At 33.2% G+C, this 20,036-nt stretch overlaps 1 protein-coding gene across 11 annotated transcripts in view; it reads left to right on the top strand.

The window, feature by feature from the left end:
- LOC131941668 (myoferlin) overlaps window positions 1-20,036 on the top strand; it is a 58,437-nt gene that overhangs the window by 19,715 nt on the left and 18,686 nt on the right. For 9 of the 11 annotated variants that reach the window (XM_059301064.1, XM_059301056.1, XM_059301057.1 and 6 more), the window contains exons 7-25: window positions 7,343-7,537; window positions 9,206-9,256; window positions 9,410-9,556; window positions 9,767-9,810; window positions 10,025-10,107; window positions 10,237-10,340; window positions 10,446-10,514; window positions 10,820-10,863; window positions 13,629-13,705; window positions 15,502-15,602; window positions 15,789-15,902; window positions 16,410-16,515; window positions 16,633-16,835; window positions 17,039-17,145; window positions 17,274-17,469; window positions 17,665-17,817; window positions 18,316-18,456; window positions 19,562-19,648; window positions 19,787-19,866. In XM_059301064.1, the coding sequence (XP_059157047.1) occupies window positions 7,343-7,537; window positions 9,206-9,256; window positions 9,410-9,556; window positions 9,767-9,810; window positions 10,025-10,107; window positions 10,237-10,340; window positions 10,446-10,514; window positions 10,820-10,863; window positions 13,629-13,705; window positions 15,502-15,602; window positions 15,789-15,902; window positions 16,410-16,515; window positions 16,633-16,835; window positions 17,039-17,145; window positions 17,274-17,469; window positions 17,665-17,817; window positions 18,316-18,456; window positions 19,562-19,648; window positions 19,787-19,866 (2,102 nt within the window). Of the gene's footprint in view, window positions 1-2,233; window positions 2,534-7,342; window positions 7,538-9,205; window positions 9,257-9,409; window positions 9,557-9,766; window positions 9,811-10,024; window positions 10,108-10,236; window positions 10,341-10,445; window positions 10,515-10,819; window positions 10,864-12,154; window positions 12,232-13,628; window positions 13,706-15,501; window positions 15,603-15,788; window positions 15,903-16,409; window positions 16,516-16,632; window positions 16,836-17,038; window positions 17,146-17,273; window positions 17,470-17,664; window positions 17,818-18,315; window positions 18,457-19,561; window positions 19,649-19,786; window positions 19,867-20,036 lie in introns of those variants that run through there. The other 2 variants (XM_059301063.1, XM_059301055.1) reach the window with 2 other exon arrangements.

Genomic DNA, 20,036 nt, shown 5'->3' with positions numbered 1-20,036 from the left:
GCATCCAATTGACCAGTGAGCTCCCTGACATTACGGCATTTCATGATAAGGCCTAAAACGTTATGATATTGTGTTTCTGTAAGGTGGGAGCGTTTGAACTTAAACTACTTAAACAAATCTTTTGTTAACCGAATATTCATCAGATCATACAGAAATACGCATACACCCGAATTTGTTTTTAAATATGTGATTCCAAAACAATTTGTTTTTAAATTGTGAGTTTTAGTACTGGAAAATTGGGTCATTATAGAAAGAGGGGAGTTTTTAAAAATGTTACATGATATGAGTTGTGAAGGTATGTGGAAATATGGGGGTGGGGGTAGCACATTACCCCTTATCAATTACCCCCATTTAATTTAACCCCCAGCCCATAAACGAGTGTAGGACATTAACCCCCTGTAGATCGACCCCACTCCTAGCATTAAATCTGACCGTTAAATCGTTAAGTTTTGGATAAGTAATTTTTTTGGATTGAATACGCTTTTTCAACTCTTTGCTGCAGGTTGGTTATAGGCCCTATTGGCATTCTATAGAATGTCGTGTTCTTTTTTTTTTTTTTTACAAACCCAGCATGTATAATAGGTAGACTTGAGGGGGGGGGGGTAATTGTCAGGGATGGGTATTGATCGTGAGGTATTTGTCCCGGACCTTTGGAAATGCACTATAAAACAGTTCAGTTGCGTGTTTACATTTAATAACACGAGTTTTATATAGATTACATACTTATTTTGCAAATTATGCTTTTAAAAATAAGCCTGCCCACTTTTAAAATTTCAATAAAATCACCGAAATCATTACACTATATGTGACCTCATACTTCCTATTTTCGGTTGAAGTAACTGTACGAAATATCAATACACTTTTTTTCTACGTTAACGCTTGCTTTTATAGACTTCGAAAAATCAACTTCAGCTTAGCCAAGGAAAAATCTCGACCAAATGTTACAGTGTTTTCAATAAATAAAAAATGAACAATTTGTATTACGGTCAGCTTGAATCAATAGTGTGCATATACTTGAATATAGTTTCAGAAAGTATAATTTCATTCACGTTCATTCACGAGTACTATTTTAGAAGGTTTAACTTAGTCCTCCATTACTTGAGTATAATTTCATATAATTTTAACCCATTCTGATCTAGTATTGATTTAGATTGTATAATTTCTTCCACCCTTACCCGAGTATAGTTTTAGAAGGTATCATTTCGTCCAGCCTGCAGCACGATCAGCATTAGTTGGTAAGGACGCTAGGTTTAATGAATTCATTTCAGGCTATCTGGTCATCTGACTGAAACATGATAGGCTGGGGTGAATAGCAATGTTTGTATAGGTGCTCTCGTTTTCTCATTAGTTCCCTCTTGTCACACGCGGTATTACACCACACATTTTTTGTAGTTTTTCCCCCACCGATAAGTTTTAAATGGTTTTTTCATCCTTCTTGAAGCCAGGTTTGCCTGGATTTCAACTGTTTGATGGCTTACCTATCCTCTTATTGGGTAATAAAGATTAAATATGGAATTTTATTTTCTACTCACGCACCTGGACTATCGGGCTTAAAGAGATTATGTAATCGATGTGATTAACTCCAACGGATTGGACGATTGGCTGGTTATGAGACCCACGCAACCTGACGTCATATTTTTGTAATATTAAAAAGGGATTGGGTTATAACATAGTCGTATACGAAATTGAAGAGTGTGTATGATACATCTGTTTTATTTGTTCCATGTCAATCTAGATGAAACGTCCTTTCATAATTACTATTTTTATGAACGGAAACTGTTCTTAGAATAGTTTAATTATTTTATGTTGCGTCGACGCATTGGTCGGAATAATTGCAACGGGCGTAAATCGATGGATCGCTTGGTTCTCTCGGCGTTTAACGACTACTGATATGCGCACCTGTGTTTCGTGTTGGTTGAAGATTGTGCTAAATCGAGTTTCAGTGTGTTGATGATTAAGTTGCTGTGTTTTCACTATTTCCTGGTCAGAATCTAAGTTCATGGATTAGTCGAGAGCATGTGTCGTTGTAACAGATACAACTTTGGCGGCAGTATTCGAATCTTTATGCCAACAAGTAGATCCTAATAAATATTAGAAAACAGTGCCGAATTGCTATTTAATATCCAGTTTATTTTAAAACTTTCAAACGAGTTCTTGATATGGTTTCATGTTACATAAGAGGATTTTTTTAGTTTAGTTCCATGGCTCCTTAAAATACTAGATGTTGAAAGTATGGTACAGATTTGTGACTTATATAAACATATCAGGCGTTGGGCCCACCATGAACTTATCCTAAATCTTGGGGTTGTAAACCCATAGAAACTATTTAGACAGCACGGAGATGTTGAAGTCGTTAAAGAAAAACAAAGAAGAAGATGGGGGTGAGTCGGCTAAAAATGAGGGTTCCGATGATAAACAAAACGCCAAGGCAAATGATGCCAACAATAACCAATCAGCTCGGGGTGTTGGCATCAAAGACGCCTTCAAATCAGGATGGGATAGGTTTGAAGCAGGAAAGGCCATTGATTTTCAAGTAAGTTGTTAGTTGTTCGAACTTTAACATGTTCTTATCAATTTGACATCACCAATTTAAATCAAGCTTTATATATATATATATATATATATATATATATATATATATATATATATATATATATATATATATATATATATGTATGTGTATATGTATACATATGAGCCGCTGAATGCTGTTTATTTAAAATAAGGGCATCTGAAAGTAAACTGTTACATAATTTTTATCAATTCTTAATACACACCGTATAAGCCCTCCGTGTATGTATCAATGACATGTTCTACAAACTACATTGTACAGACCCAACAATCATAGTTATTATAGTTATATGCTCCAGTAGTACACGTTTTCTGACATATTGGGTCTAATTGGGACAGATGTAGTTCACGAGTCTTTACTATCTCTTGTTAATGCCGCGTCCATAAATGACGACACGCATTATATGACAATTTTTACCCCTTTCCCCATTTATATCGTTAAAAAAACTATACACAGATCCCACTCATTTAAACTGAAGTCACAGTTCAGTTTTACTCTCCTCTCCCCCCCCCCCCCCCCCCCCTCATAGCTGTGTTTCGTTTTTTTTAATATGAGTTTTTCTAAAGCAAGCATGATAAGTAGGCTGGATTAGGACTTGGTATATTTATCAATATTAATTTTACAAAATTTAACAATCTACAAAAATTGTTTTTAAAATACAACGTAACTGCTCAAATTCCTTTTAAAATCTAAACAAATTGTCACTGAAGTCCTAAATGGATTACTTTATCTAGTTAGTCATTTATTGATAACGAGAATGTATGTAAGTCACAATATCCTATATCTAGGTGGCCATGCTTTTGTCGTATAATAACCTAGAACTGGTAGGAAGCTCATGGATCGAATATCCATGTAGCTTGTCCCTACTTTAATATATATATATATATATATATATATATATATATATATATATATATATATATATATATATATATATATATATATATCTACCATTTTGTCAAACACAAGCTGTTAGCAATGACGCCTAAGCTTTTGCATTAGTTAAAAAGTGGTTTCACGAATTCTAATCAAATTAATCGATAGCGTTTTACAAAAGGGATAAACTGTGTGGTTTTATTATCAATTGTATTGTTGCACAATACCATTCAATTGTAATTTTTATAAATGGACTGCTAAAGTCTTGACTAAATGATACACTTTTGAGATGCCTACTTTATACAGGTAACACCAACACCAAAGGCTGGTATATCCGATCAGTTGTTTACTGTTTTCGGTAGTATTTACTGTCTCATATTTGATTACTTTTAGGAGAGCCCCTCCCCCAAAGATTTCGACCAGGTCTGTTTTGTAGACATTTTCATACTACTATGGTCGTCCCCTCTGCCCTGATGTTAATTTTCACTCCACTCTAATGGTACAATGCGATTGACTCTATGTTGGAACGTTATTATAGCGCTTATGAGTTTGTAAGCTAATAATATCAAGGGGGTGGAGGGGGGGGGGGAATTGAGCTTTTACCGAGAGAAAGATGTCTGAAAGAAACCCTGTAAATAATTAGTTTTTTTTTCTTCTAAATGCACTTGGCACCTTTTCTCACCCGTTTGGAAAAAAAACTTGAGTTTCCTAAGCTGTTTGATATGATTTGGTCATGTCTCGTGGAGCCAATAATTCAACTTTTACAGTCCTACGACTGGAGTAAATATAGCGAGTGTCTGTCATCTTATTACATGAAGGCTACTGTTGTATCGATTGACAATTTCTGCGTCTCTAAACTGATAGGATGGATTAAGTTATAACATGCTATTAATAAATTGGCCTCATTAGTTTTTGTATTGTGTACTGATGTTACCTTACAGTATTAGTATAGGCCTAGCCGGCCTAGCCTAATGCCCACAACTATCGATGCCAACTTAGGCATTTAATGAATCGGTGTCTATAGACGATAGTCCTATGTCATGATAAAGTTGGCTACGATTATAAATGTTTGTTTTTTTCCTTAAGAATGTTATTCATTTTTCACGAGCGAACGGTTAATACCATCAATTTTATTTTACCCTGAGTCATCTAAGTTGTTATAGATTAAGTCAAATTACGTTATAAAGCACCGTTGTAATTACATGATACTAGGTCAGATATATTGCATACAATACATACGATTCGTATATGAACACTGTAGCAAGCAAACAATGGACGGTATCCGGACTTTATAACAGTAACTCTACGGGCATAAAAACACATTGACGCCTAGATGTAGGACTTGACAAACTTTTATTTTAATATAACTTAAGAAAAGATAAATAAATTAAACGTTATAAACGAGTCTTAAATTATAGTCTAAATTGTTCATCTGACAACCGAACGGTTTGCGGTCGAAAGTTCGACACCTCCCAATATCAGCAACTACCGACAAATAAATAATAAAACGAATCAGTCATACGAATGCGTCATTTCCGATACTTTTTCTTTCTTTCTTGATTTTCGACCACCCCCTACCCACCCTCTCTATCTCTCTCTCTCCGTCATTTCTCTAAAAAAAAACAGCCAACATTTGACCGGTAGACTGCATGGCTTTACTTGATGCTACTCTATCGCTCAGATCCATCAGCTCATTAATTGCGTGTCCACCGCCTAACAGTCACATAGTTGCATGAAACCAACGGGGATAATTTGTTTTGATCCGGCGCAAACCCGACACAGTGCTGACACCTGTTACCCTGTTACACAGTGGCTCCTAGCACTGTAGAGCAGTTAACGTTGTGATGCAGGCACTTCATGACGACACATTCAACAGCTGGTGCGATACTAGGGGAGAGTGAGGGGCTGGGGAAGGTGGGAGGATAACTTACGAAGCTAAAAATAATTAATTTACTGAAGCTTGAATTTTTTTTTCTGATGTACGAAAATAAAAAAAAATTTATAGCTTCTCATCTTCTGCATGACAAGAAATAAGTGTCCTGAATACACCATATTTTTATGGATAAATGACGTCACGCTTTTTAAAACGATTTTTACCTCCCCCCCTCCCCTCCGTCACACGTCGTCACAAAAAGTCAGACGCCCCCCCCCCCCCTCAAAATTGCTGTTGAATTTTTCTTAAAACATCGATATTTTTCCAAAATCTTGTCAGAATTCTGTCAACATAGAGTATTTTGATCAATTCCTACTACAATTTATTAAAACCGTTTTCTAAAACGCGAAATTCCTGCTAAAAGAAATTCCTGCTAAAACTCGTTTTCTAACATTGCTTTTTTATAATGGAAAAAAAATGACGTCACACCATCTACCCCCCTCCCCCTCATCACACACCGTCACAAAATTACGGACCTCCCCTCTCCTCTACGAATGTGACGTCATTTATGCACGACCCCAAAGTACATTATTTGGATGTAACAAAGCCTTGAATTGTAAGCCCTGTATATGTCATCCAGCTCTTTTATTTGATCTGGGATGTCTGATAGACCCAAAGCTTCCTGGTCCTGTTTCCTTAGATTGGAGTGATTAGCCAGCTTATGCTTCATAATGATGAGATCTCTCTTGAGTTTTTCAAGATTCTTCTTGGTTTTTTTTTTAATGATCTTTTTCCAAAGAAGACTCCACATGGGCCATTTCTGACCCAGTGAACATGAAGTGAATAACTGAAATGTACATGGTAACAGTAAACATGGCAAATGATCCAACTCTTCAGTTTAAAGACAAAGCTTTTGGTTTCTAGCCACCCTGTAGGCAAAAACAATAGTCATGACTTCTGGTGTGATTGGTGGCACTTTGACTAAAATGAGCACACTTATACATACTCATATATACCAAAAAAAAATTGAAAGTATTCCCCAGCCAACAGGGTTATAATAAATATGCTGTTGAAAACTATGGAAAGAGAAACAAATGAGGATTGTGTTATTGTTATGGAAGATAAGAAAGTTAAGCGTGGCTTTTGAAATTAGGCTAGTGATCAGTTGCGCTGGGCGAGGAAAAAGACTGCAAGTATGAAAGGTTGTTGTTGTGATTGGAAAAGCAGGATTAGTATTTTTCACTTGTTACATAAATACATGCTGCATGTGGTGGCCTAAATGCTTCACCAGCATGTATAGAAAAAGTCTTTGCTAATTGTTCTTATAGGAAAACAAATTACACTTATTTAGTCTAATAGCCTAGTAACCTTAATATGTTGGCCTACTATGCTTGAACTGACAAGCCTAATGGAAACATTGAATGTCAGTGCATGTTTTATTTGGGTCAATGTTCCATGTCGAAAATGTCATGGTTCTTTGGGCTTACTGTGCAATGTTTTACATAACATACATGAGGAAAAAACTGTAGAGGCATACTCATTGACACAACATTGGACTAAAGCTATAATAAACATTCAGTTTTCTTAATATTGTTCTTTCTACAAGCTTTTTCTTAGATCACAATGAATCTCTATCTATCTGTCTGTACGTGGGTGGCTTTGCGGTCAATTTTGAAACTCAATTTTTACCCATCACTAAACAAAATAACCTACCAATGACAATGCAATATTGTATGAATGTCTATTTTTTTTTAAATTTTAACTAAATAAGTGAAACAACATTACTTTTAAGATTAAAGTGTTCAGTAACAAAAGTGGGGATGATGTAATAAATGTGACTTAATCAGGCAGGTGACTGGGGTTAGCTGATGATCTCACACTACAAATGTTAATAAAGTGCTGATAATGGTCACTTAAGATCCCAAGTTACTACTGATCAGGTTTTAAAGCAAATATCTTTGCTTTACATATTTAATAAAAGAGCTATAAAAGTATTATTATGTTATCATTTTTTTTTCTAGATCAGAATAAAAGTTGTACAAGCCAGACAGCTAGCTGGATCCAACCTTCAACCTGTGGTCAGAGTGTCAGTCATGAACCAGATCAAACAGACCCGTATTAAGAAATCTACCACCAGCCCATGGTGGGATGAATCTTTCTTCTTCAACTTCCACCTGCCACCATCTGAATTAATTGATGAAATTATTGATTTTGCTGTATGTATTAATTATTTTTTAGTTTTGCCTTGTTCTATACCAGAAATTTAGTGTCTGTTTATGTTAATACTAGTATTAAAAACATGAAGTACTCTAACGTTAAATCAATAATAATTAGAATAAAGCTTTATCTTTTTAATGATTGCAATAGTAGGCAATGTGGCATTTTTTTTCACATTGGCCGCTAGTAACAAACATCTAAACGACTTTAACAAAATAGCATTTAAACACATTAATAGATCAACAACTGAGAGAGTAAATCAAGAATTATTTCAAAAAGTGCTGTTGTAAAATCATAGTGGTAACTCTAAAACAGTGGTACTTTACTCTAATTCTCTATTAGGTGCCCATTGAAATAAAGTGTGTATTCTTATAACATTATCTAGAAACATTAAAAGAAAAAGGATTTGCAGTTCACATGTACATGGTAAATGCACCAACTAATATATGCAGATTTCATTCAGTGCTTAGAGATTAATACCAGTCGAAACAAAAATGTAAGCCAGTTGGGCTACAGAACAATTAAGTAGTTGAGTGGTGTTTTAGCTTTTGTGGCATCTCAAAGCATGTTAGTGACCTACATTTTCTCCCTAAGTCAATCCAATCCTTGCAAGTGTTCATGATTCTGAGACAAAATGTCAATATCTGCATAATGAGCTGATTGGTTAAAATTACAATAAATGCTGAATATGTATACTATGTGTATAAAATTTACAAATACAGAGAATTAGGTTAGGTTAGATTAGCCTATTGCCCCTTCTGGGACATAGACTGTCGACAAGAGCATCTCTATCTCGGCTATTCTCTCTAACTGTCCCCAGGTGTATCCAATAATTTATTTCTTCTTGTAGGTCTTGTCTCCAGGTCTTCCTTGATCTGCCACTTTTTCTTTGGCCCTGTTGATTCTATGTGATGACCTGTCTTGTTCTGCTGGATACAAGCTTCCCAAGTGTGTGGCCAATCAATCTCTATTTTCTCTGGAGGATCTCTTTTCCAGCTAGCAGTTGATTTGTCCGTTGCCTTTGTACTTCATTTCTGATGGTGTTAGGCCTGATGATTCAAAGGATATTTGAGACATGAATTTGTAAATGTATTTTGTTTTTATTTTTGGCAGGTATTCTTCGTGTCTCCACCTCTTTGACTCATTTTTTATTCCAATACTAAAATCTCCCGAACCCAAACAATTTTTATTGCCTCACTTATCAACGATACTGCCACGATAAGTGAATTTTTCCATTGCTTCAATGGCTTCCTCTGCTGATATTATTTTGGTGCTGCTTGTTACATTGACTTCGAGAACTTTACTTAATTGCTCTGTATTAAAGCAAAGGATATATATCAGGGATAAATAATGGACCCAAACCTACAACTAAACTGACATTTGTCACATTTTCTCCATCCCATTCACACACTATGCAGCCAGACCCTCCCTAAAGTGTGAGCCATTTGTGCTACAGGACAATTAATTAGCTGAGTGGTGGTAGTAGTCTAAATATTGACTGCATTCTGCAACCCATGAATAGGTCATGTGAACTAGGAATGTCCATATATTCAAACAAACTTGAGTAAAAACATGCATGTGTGTGTGTACTCTAGCAATTTTAAATTTCTATTAATGGTTGAATTTTTTGCTATCTCTCACTTGTTAATTTTTTCCCTGTTATTTAGGTATATAATTCTAGGACATTAAGATCAGATGCACTTGTTGGATCTTTTAAAGTAAGTAGGTTAATTTGTTTAGTATGCTTATACAATTTCTACTAAGTGTGAACACATTGTTGACTCATTGCACAATGCTATATTTCTAACTTGAACCACCAACTTTCCACTTCACAACTAATACATTTACTATTACAATCAAACCATACCTAGTGTGATGTTGGACTGATCTATGATGAACCCAGCCATTCTCTTGTCAATAAATGGGTGTTGCTCAGTGACCCTGAAGATGCGACAGCAGGAGCTAAGGGATATCTTAAGATCAGTGCCTGTGTTATGGGACCTGGGGATGTTTCACCGGTTAGTTGGATTGGTCTTTCTGTCAATTTCATGAAACTACATTTGGAATTATAATTATTATAAAATGAAAAAATTTTTTATCTTGCTCTCACTTTCTCTCTCTCTCTCTCTCTCTCTCTCTCTCTCTCTCTCTCTCTCTCTCTCTCTCTCTCTCTCTCTCTCATTTTTTAAAAAGTTATTTATTTATTTATTTACATTGTCATTTCATAGAACATGGCAGCTAAGCAAAATGATGAAGATGAAGATATTGAGAGGTAAAAATTTTCTGAGCCTATAATCTACATGATAAATTTGTGTTTCTGCATATTTAGACTATATAGGAAATAGCTCATTATTAATGGTGCTAATAGCATGATAAAGTAAATAATTTAAAAAAAAAAAAATTTACAATGTTGAATTAACTTTAAACTTTTAATGCAGTTTTTCATCAAATATTTAGTATCAAAATGTTTAATTACCCTCTTTCAGCAATCTGCTTCGTCCAGCTGGTGTACAGCTACGACCAGCTACATTTCTCTTGCGTCTTTATCATGCTGAAGACATCCCTAGAAGTAAGTAGAACTTCACCTTGTAAAACTCATACCAAAGTATCTTTAAAACAACTACCTTACTTCTTATCCTTAAGGTCATTTTCTTTTGCTTCCTCATCATCTTAATGATCTTTAAAAATTTTATTTCAGTGGACTCTGCATTCCTGGAGGGAGTGAAAAAAGTATTGCGTATTGGAGAAGAACAGAAAGAGCTGGTTGATCCATTCTTTATTTTTGGTTTTGCTGGCAAGGAGGTTTGTAAGATTTTTTATGTGGATGGACATAATTGTTTAAAGAAAATAATTTCACCATGTAGTGATTAGGCCTATGTTATTTATTTTTGTTTGATTTTATCTTAGGTAAAGTCGAAAATAATGTATGCTAATGATCATCCAGAGTGGAACCAGGATCTCAAGTTAGGGCTACAGGTACTTATTATTTGTTACAACGTTGTTTTTTTTTTTTTACAAAAGGACTATTAGTCATAAAGAATGTAGAATAGAAGAATAATGTTTGGTCATTGGAGTTAATATTTAAAGCATAAAAGAAACATTAGAGATTTGAAATAGAAAAACAAAATTTAGAGCCATGTACATGTTTATATATCTTGAAATGTCATGTAAAATGGTATAAATTTATTATTTAGCGAAAAATATGATGAAAAAATATTGCAGTTATACAATTATCATTTTAACAACATAATACTGAAATACTAATATTGTAATATTCTCAGTTCCCATCTATGTGTGAAAGAATGAAGTTCCAGATAAGAGATTGGTAGGTGACATTTATTTTTTCTTATGTTTCATAAAGCTGGTTTTCTTTAATTGTTCATGTTGTAAACTAACATAAAAGCAAGTTTTTTTTTATAATAACCATCTTACACAGTGTAATGTAAGGTTTTGCAATGTATAGGCCTTTAAAGGAAGTTTTAACATTGCAGCTGAGTTGTTAGTGTTCCAGAATTTTACTCCTGGTCTGATGGAATTACTTTTTCATAAATCATCTCCTATTGGTAGTATTAATTTGGATGACAACTATCACATATTCCCTGCACAAGTTAATTGCATAAGTTTTGAAGAAAAAAAAACATACCCATTAACTTTGTTTTCATGTACCATTATTGGCACTCTACTTTTAACTGCTAGTGATCCTATCTCCAACACTCTAGTCATTTAACACACAAAATTACTAAAACATGCGATTAAAATAACCTAGTTGTGCAAATAATAGTATTTGCTTATGATACATTCTGCCCCTGATAAAAAATTTTCTTTACAAACTGTTTTGTTTCAGTGAAAAAAAAGGTGGCACTAGTGTTGTTATAATTTGTAAAAACCTTACTATTTGTAACCAGAAGTAGGGTTTTCATTGAGATTGTAAGTAACAAATTTAATCAAATGGTAAATGTCACCAATTAGGTCCATGATTCTACCTCAATAAAAACTGCTGTTTTCCCACACACTACTCTTTGATGTTAGAATAAAGATAAGCAAGGAACTAGGGTTCTATTTGGTTTATGTCCCTTGATTGACATTTAATCTCATGTTATTTGGGTTATGCCAGCATATCATGATTCATCGACTGCTTTATAGTCTGTTAATTGTAAATAATTAACTTAATTCAATTATTTTTTTCCAGTATTCTCATTCATAGCTGTATATCTGTGTGCCTGTCTAACAAAGAGTTTGTGCATTATTATATTTTCATCATTGAATAAGACAAACATATAACTTATAACTTCATCAATTGAGTTAGTCTTGATTAACACATATATTATTGAAAAAGACACATTTTAAAATAATATTGATGCATATAAAATGAAATTTTTTTTAAAAAACACTGAGGGGCATTTTCTTACAGAGGAATTTTCATTAAAGATTTCTATCATTTTTACAGTTGTCATGATAATCATGCTTATTCTTTTTTGTGTGAATATGTAATCTATTCATAGTTTCTATCATAGTCAAAGTTACTGACTATAAAAACAAAAGGAATATATTTAAAATATAAAATTCAAATATATTTATAAATTAGGTGATTTTTATCAGTTTTATCTTCTCTTTAGGGATAGATTCAACAAGAATGATACCAATTCAACAGCCTATTTACTTATAACCTCCATCTCTTCTTGTGGGGAAAATGGTTTGTCAGCACTAGCCTTATTTGTATAGTGCTTGTACAAAAGGCGTGTATTCCCCACTAATCATCCTATGGTACAGTAATGTACCCATGTAATCTGTTGATACTAAGGTTTTTGGTTCTTGCTGATCTCCCTTTGTTGGTTCTTCCACACAGCATTAGTGTGTCATTTTTGTACTAGTATTGCTGCAGCCTTGCATGGTATACAAATGTTAAAACAACATTAATAATGTCTGTAGAAAATATTGTATCACTTATTAGACAGATGAATCATAGAGTTTAAATTATGTCGGTGAATTTGCATGTCATTATTGTTGAGAAATCCCATGTGCTGATCTAGATGGATTGAAAGGATGTAGAAATACATGATAGCATGCAATATACAAATAAGTTTGTATTAAGGAGAAATGTGCAAGTAAAAAAAAAATGAAAAAAAAAATGTGAATCATAATGGAAAAAATGTAAAAGGACTTTTAAAATAAATGGTTTTAAAAGCATTTCCCTAACTTTTTCAGCATATTAAAACTTATTTTTATTACAATATGGTTTCAGTATCCAAATTACCCTCACTAAACATATTTGGTATTGCTTGATAGCTGAAAATTTCCTCTTTTGGAATATTGCATCTTTCCTTCACTATGATCTATACTTGAAAATATATGAGGTCATTCTTAATTTTTCCTTTCTTTTGTTATTTTACTTGAAATGTAACTTAAGATTTTAAAAAAGCTTCATGGGTTTGAAAATTGACAGATAATTCAAAATGGTAGATCATAAGATATTAATTATGGTTTCTTTGACAACCAAAATAATTTTTAAAACATTTTTAATGTGTGTTAATACTTTGGTCAACAGATGGTTAAAGATTTTAAAGAAACATAATATATTAAATTGAAAATTTGGAAAAAAATGGCATATTTCCCCTAAACTAGGATGTACAATGTTATGACAACACCCAGCATCCTGAGTATGCTACACAATAGGACTGCTATCTGTATAGTTTGTTCCAAGAGTGTCTAGGTTCTAATTGATAGATGCTTAACAATTTTTATATTGGAATGAAAAATTTCACAAAAAAATGAAACAAACATATTTTATAAACAATGAAAATTAAAAAAACTACAACCACATTTAGTGCAGGAAAAAATCAGTAGTATATAAATAACTATTAAATGTTTAAATCACTTGCGCTTTGATCTTAGTTCAAAGATTTCCATTATTCGTATTGTATTTTTGAATGTGCCTGCCATTTGACAGTTACCTCAAGAATAGCTAGATAAAACGAAAATATTTTGTGCTGCATTTGTCAAGCACAGAGTTTCACCAATGGCTGTGTTCACTATGTTATGTGTACACTGACTCATTCCCCCATCTCCATGTCTCGTTTGTTCTGTACGCAGGGATCGACTGAACCAGGACGATATTGTAGGAACTGTGTTCCTTCCCATCAGTCTGATATCGTCCAGTGGAGAACAGGGTGACTAACAAAGACAAAAATTTCTTCAACATTCTAATCATAATCTTATTTACTAATGTTTGATTTGGGTTCTAGTTTGACATGCTTTTGTGTTTAGTTTAAAACTTGGATTGGTCATTGGAATGGATGCATACAATTATGTCAAGGCATGCTTTAAAATGGTAATTTCTTTTACTGTTTTAATCAGGTTTGACGCATAATTTATAAAAGTCTATATTTGCTCTATACAAAAGCATTTTTTTCCTATGCATTCCAGTCCTATTACAGTTACTTTTTTTTTCTTTTTTTTATTGCTCATTTATATCATTAATTATTTTTAGCAGGGAACTAGTTGTAGATGCATAACTAAAAAGTGCTATACATGCAGCTTTGACATTCTTGTTGACTTTTACTGACACATTGACACTAAATCTGCAATATTTGACTGGTAGATGGTTTACTAGTCTTCAGTACTTCATATATCACATTAGATAATTTATGGTGCACTGTGTGGTATGGGTATTGATATATTGCTCAAATAACTTCAGTAGCTTACTTATTGTTTTAGGTTTGTTGATGTAAAGTAAAAGATTGGAAGCTTAAAATAAATTTGATAAAGAGATATACTTACATAGCATCTGACGGGTTGGCTGAAAGAAGCAGATTTTTTTTTATTTTATCGCTGATGTGAGCTAAAAATGTGTTCTTGTCCATCTTGTCTCCTGTGATGCCATAAAAATTGTTTTAAAACATTAAAATTAAAGGTTAATTTTTTTTTTTTAAACTCATATTCAAAAAACAATTTGATAATGCAGAAAAGTGTAATCTATGTAATCAACGTTACCATCATCTTTGCACTCTACTTGCTCTTGATAATATTTTGATTTGTGGCATTTGTTTTAAGGCACCATATTGTTTGGTGTTGGAATATAAAATATATCAAAAACAATATGTGTATGATTAATTATTATCATAAACTTCTTTGTGTTTCGGAACTATTTGATCAAATTTATTTCTCAAACATTATCTAGTTACTTAAAAACAAATGTATTGAATGTATACCAGTGACACCAAAAAATCCCCATGATCATGTTTAAAACATATTTTTGAAAATTATTGCAATCTTCACAATACTCTTATAGAGCCCAACTCGTTAGATGCAATTATGTAAAACAAAAAAAAAACTATGCTCCTACTTTTTTGTTTATATTAGAGATATTTTTTTGCACTATTAATAATTACATTTTTTAAAATGTCACATTAAGCTAAAGCTTTACTGCTAACAAGAAAATAACAGTTTCTAGCTAGTAAGCTTCTATGTAGGAAGACGCAGCAATTTTTACTTTAAATTGTTTTAATAAATCTCCTTTTATTTTTAAAAAGTTATTGTATTTTTTTGAGATTGTTACAATTTATTTTATTGGAATTTTTTCTATACATTCTTTTTATATTTTTATAACTTGGTTTAAATGTTACATGAGATCTTTACTCTTATTGTATATAGCATGCTATCTGTTATAGGCTAAAAAATTCATTTAAGTAAAAAAGTCTTATATATCAAGAATGGGAAGGTTATTTATTAAACTAACAGATAACTTCACTTAATTTCACTTCATGTATTTGATGATAATTTATTGTAAGAAACTGTGAAAAATATTACACGAAGTTTTTAAAAGACGAAAAAAAAATGTAAGTAATACATGTTTAAATGACATCAATAAAAATTAATAACTAGCTGAAAAACTGATAGCATGATAGCATTCAAACATGGAAAGCATACTTAATGGCTCTTTAATTCAGAAATTTAAAATCTGCAGGCTATTTACCAACATTTGGTCCTTGCTACATTAACTTCTATGGTTCCACAAGAGAGTATTCAGATCTACCTAATGACTATGAAGATCTCAACCTAGGAAAGGTAAAAACTAATAACTTTTATGGTTGTCCTTGTATGTACCAAATTGCTAATGTTGATGCACAGACTACTTAAAGATAGACACAATGATACAAAGACAAACACATTTGTTTCCAATTGATGCTGTTGATGTACTTGTTTGACTTTTTGTGGCTTTATGATAAAATATAAACACATCTCCACATCTAGGGCGAAGGTGTAGCTTACAGAGGCCGGGCACTAGTTGAGCTTGTAACAAATTTAGGTGAACTGCCAGATGTTCCAGTTGAAGACATCTCAGCTGATGACAGACTGAGAGTACAGGTACAGTTTCATAGTGTCATTGTGACAGAGTGAGAATACATGTACAGTGTCATGGTGTCATTATGACAGAGTGAGAATACATGTACAGTGTCATGGTGTCACTATGACAGAGTGAGAATACATGTACAGTGTCATGGTGTCACTATGACAGAGTGAGAATACATGTACAGTGTCATGGTGTCACTATGACAGAGTGAGAATACATGAGCAGTGTCATGATGTCACTATGACAGTGAGAATACATGGAGGGTGTCACTATGACAGTGAAAATACAGGTACCAGTTTCATGGTGTCAAATGTGAGAGTGCTTATACTGCTTCATAGAAACATCAGGCTGCAGATATAATTATAGCTAATTATGTTTCATTCAGTAAAAAGAGAGGTTTACTTCTTTATTTCAAATACCTAAATAATTACAACATAAAAACATTTGATCTATTTTTGTTCACTTGTACTTTTTTTTTATGGATGGAATTATTAATTTTTTTTATTTAAAAAATTTGCCAGAAATTCATGCGAAGGAGAAAATATCGTGTCCATGCAGCATTTCTTTCAGCTGGCATGATCAGCTCTGCCCATGTTGATGCTCCAGTTGAGTTTGAAATTAGCATTGGTAATACTTGATAACTTTTTCTCTAGCATTTTTTTAGTATCACATTAGTTTTCAATTGATGTTAATATTTATTTTTACTAAGTTAAGTTACATCGCCATTTTGTTTGTGTATTGTAGGTAATTATGGCAACAAGCTAGATGAGAACATCCCACCTTCAGCATCCACCACCCAACCCACAAATCCTGTCTTTGATGGATGCCATTACTATTTTCTTCCCTGGGGGAATACAAAACCTTGTGTTGTAGTGGACTGTTCCTGGGAGGACATTTCATTCAGATTAGAATCCTTGAACATACTGTTAAATACTATTGAAAGACTGGTAAGTAATTCATGAGGGAAACATTTTTTTTTTCACTGAGGATTGTTATTTTACTATCTGATGAATTTTCTTTTACATCACCTACAAATATGGTCTGTTTGGAACAAAATTACTAATCTAGTAATGTATACTTTTGTAAGCTTTACTTTACATATTGTAGGCCTTCTTAATTTATTGTATGATGTTTCTTTTCTTGTTTGTAGACCTCCAACTTGGAAAGAGTTCGGATTGGAATTAAAGCCAAACTCCCTATACCAGAGTTGGCTCAGCTTTTGATATCAATGTTGGACCAACTTATAGAGGATTGTGGGTAAGTCTAAATGATTTAAATGACAAGCTTTATCTTAATTGTGTATATATCTCAATGGGAAGAAGGATTACTCAACTTGATGATACATGATGTTGTTTTAAAAGCTTTTCTGTATTGTATTTTAACAGTAGTCAGTTTTCACCACCAAAAGATGGCCAACATGTGTGCAATGAACTGGACAAATTGACTGCAAATTTCCGTAAAGAGACACTCAAATCTGTAAAAAAATCTGCAAAGAGTCTTAGAGAGAATGCCACAGATTTGGATGAGGCTTTATCTGAAGTTGAAAATTTGCTACAGATTTTGAAGAACACTGCTGTAGAGGTACAACTATTTAATGTCACTACTCTAAAAGATATTTTTTAAATTTTTTTGTTCTTCTGCTACAAAAACTTTGTTTGCAGCACTTAATTAAGATGTAGTATTTAAATAATATTGTACATGTTAGTACTTCATGTTATTTTTTAAGTTGCTAGTTATATGTGCATGTGTAAAATAAATAGTGTTTGCTTATTCCAGCCACAGAACAGCATGCCTGATGTGATCATATGGATGATTAGTGGACAGAAGAGAATTGCCTACTACCGGATCCCAGCATATGACCTGCTCTACAATGACAATGAGAATCTGAGAGGAAAACACTGTGGTAAACTCATCACACTACCCTTGAAGGTAGAGAACACTATTTCATTCAAGTAAATGTATAGTGTGGGGTTTTGTAATGGCTGTAAAAAAAAACTACAGGACACCTGTTATCTCAGATCAAGTCTTTATTCATTTTTAGTCATTTTATCATCTTGTTCATACTATGCTTATATAAGAACTTATTAAATTTACATCGGAATTTACATTCAATTTGTGAATGAATCATAGAAATACAACATTTTTATAAATAAAACATAGCACTAAGCTCATGTTAAATTTCTATATGCCTGTACCCACTAGTAAAATTTGGGACATTGTGGATAGTGGTTGAGTTTGTAATTTTTAATAACTCTTATCAGGTAAAGGTAAGTCAGCAGATAACACAATCACATATAATACAAAATCAGAGAAATTGATGAACTCTACCTCATCAGCCCTTAGACCAGCAGGCCTGAAAGGGTATTTTCTACTTTAATTGTGTGAAACACAGTGGCACTTAGCTCATGTTTAATTTCTATTTGACAGTACCCACAAGTGAAAGACAAAGATAAGAAAACTGAATTACCAGCGGTCCTAAGGATCAAACTTTGGCTGGGGATGCAAGTACAAGAACAAGCTTGGCATAAGATGCAGAGTGAAGGAGAACTTGCTGTCTATGCTGAAACTGTAAGAACAATGGATGACTATAGTTGTATCATAAGAGTGGAGTGAATACATTGCTTGCAACATCTAGAATTTTTCAAAAAATAACATACACTCAGTAGATAGTTAAAACTTTAAACATAGACTATTAGTCCCACAGATAAATTTGGTGACAATAGGGCCAAGGTGGTCTACTTCAAAGGAAATGTAGGTGTGACACGATGTGTGTAATGGTAACTAAGGGCAATACAAAAACGGCCTGAACCGTGGAACTAGCCTAAGCTCACAACATCAATACTGCAAGGCTTTTTAGGGGGATATAGAATAAAGCATTTGCATCATTAATCTTTCTGGTTTGCTTGTGAAACTTGATTGAAAAAGTTGCTAAGATTTTGAGAAAGAAGCAGAATTTATATACTAGAAAGATTTGGGTTAATACTATGGTTCCCTACAGCCAGGAGTGTGTGTGTGTGCAAAATTCCTTAAAATCTAATTATTGTGGAAAATAACTGGAAAACAGTATTCTCACACGAAATATCAGTTTTCTTGCCTGATAAGCTTCAGCTAGCTAAGGATGGCCTGCCTTCTCATCTGCTTGCCTTTTTGGCCCGAGGAATGTTTCTGTAGTGGTGAGGAGAAAGCTGGCTAATTGAATAACTTTACCATCAACAAGACACTGTTGTTTAGATGGTTTTTATTTCAGTCTTTTACCTTCAGTAAAATGATAGATGCAAAGCTTGCATCTTTATACTTGGAAGTCCCATACTTTCTGTCACTAGGCATAGATCACAATGTTAATTACATAAAATTGTCACGGTTACTAGAAAAACACTAACATTCTTACAAAAGTGTCTGAAATGGAAGGTAGCTCTTCATTCTAATGAATCAGACAGAGTTATCATTTAGTTTATATAATGTTATGTTGCTGACAGAGGTTTCTGTTGTACATTTTCTCAGTTTATGAAATTCAGACAGATCACCCTTTCATAGTTATGCCTAAATGGTTTCATAGACTGAGAAATAGTTTCCAAAAAATATTTTGCATTTATCTGTATTTTAAAAAAAAACATTTATATTAAAAATCTATAGGATGTACTGCTTTATTTTATTTATAAAACCATTTCAACAGTATGAAAACCAGGTGAATATTCTTGGTGCCTGGACAAATAAAGGACCAACCATGTCTAGACCTAAATGGTCAGATAGTGAAGGAAAGGTACGTTAGCAATATGCTCAAATTTGGTACATTTTTTCTCAATTTTTTTCTTCATAGAAGCTGCATTTTGGTATTAGTATAATTATTTCAAACAACATTAAAAATAAATTATCTAACATTTGTGTTATTTGTTTAAAGATTGAGCTGAATAAAAATGAATTTACCCCTCCACCTGGCTGGAAATGGGAAGGGGACTGGTACATCAGCCCTGAGCTCAGGTATGTAAAATCTTTGATGAGCTATGACTAGGGTGTATTCTCAGGAAAAAGACTTTTTTTTTTAAGGTTTAGTTTAGTCAGTATCATATCACTAGAAGTATCAAACAAAATTCTTATTTGTTTATCAAAAGTTAGTATTTTGCTTAGCTTAAATAGAGCATTATTGAGAT

The sequence above is a fragment of the Physella acuta genome, unplaced genomic scaffold (assembly GCF_028476545.2).
Source record: "Physella acuta isolate Inbredline_101_S28 unplaced genomic scaffold, ASM2847654v3 ptg000369l, whole genome shotgun sequence".
Taxonomy (NCBI): Eukaryota; Metazoa; Mollusca; class Gastropoda; family Physidae; genus Physella; species Physella acuta.
This window is presented reverse-complemented; position numbering and strand designations above follow the sequence as displayed.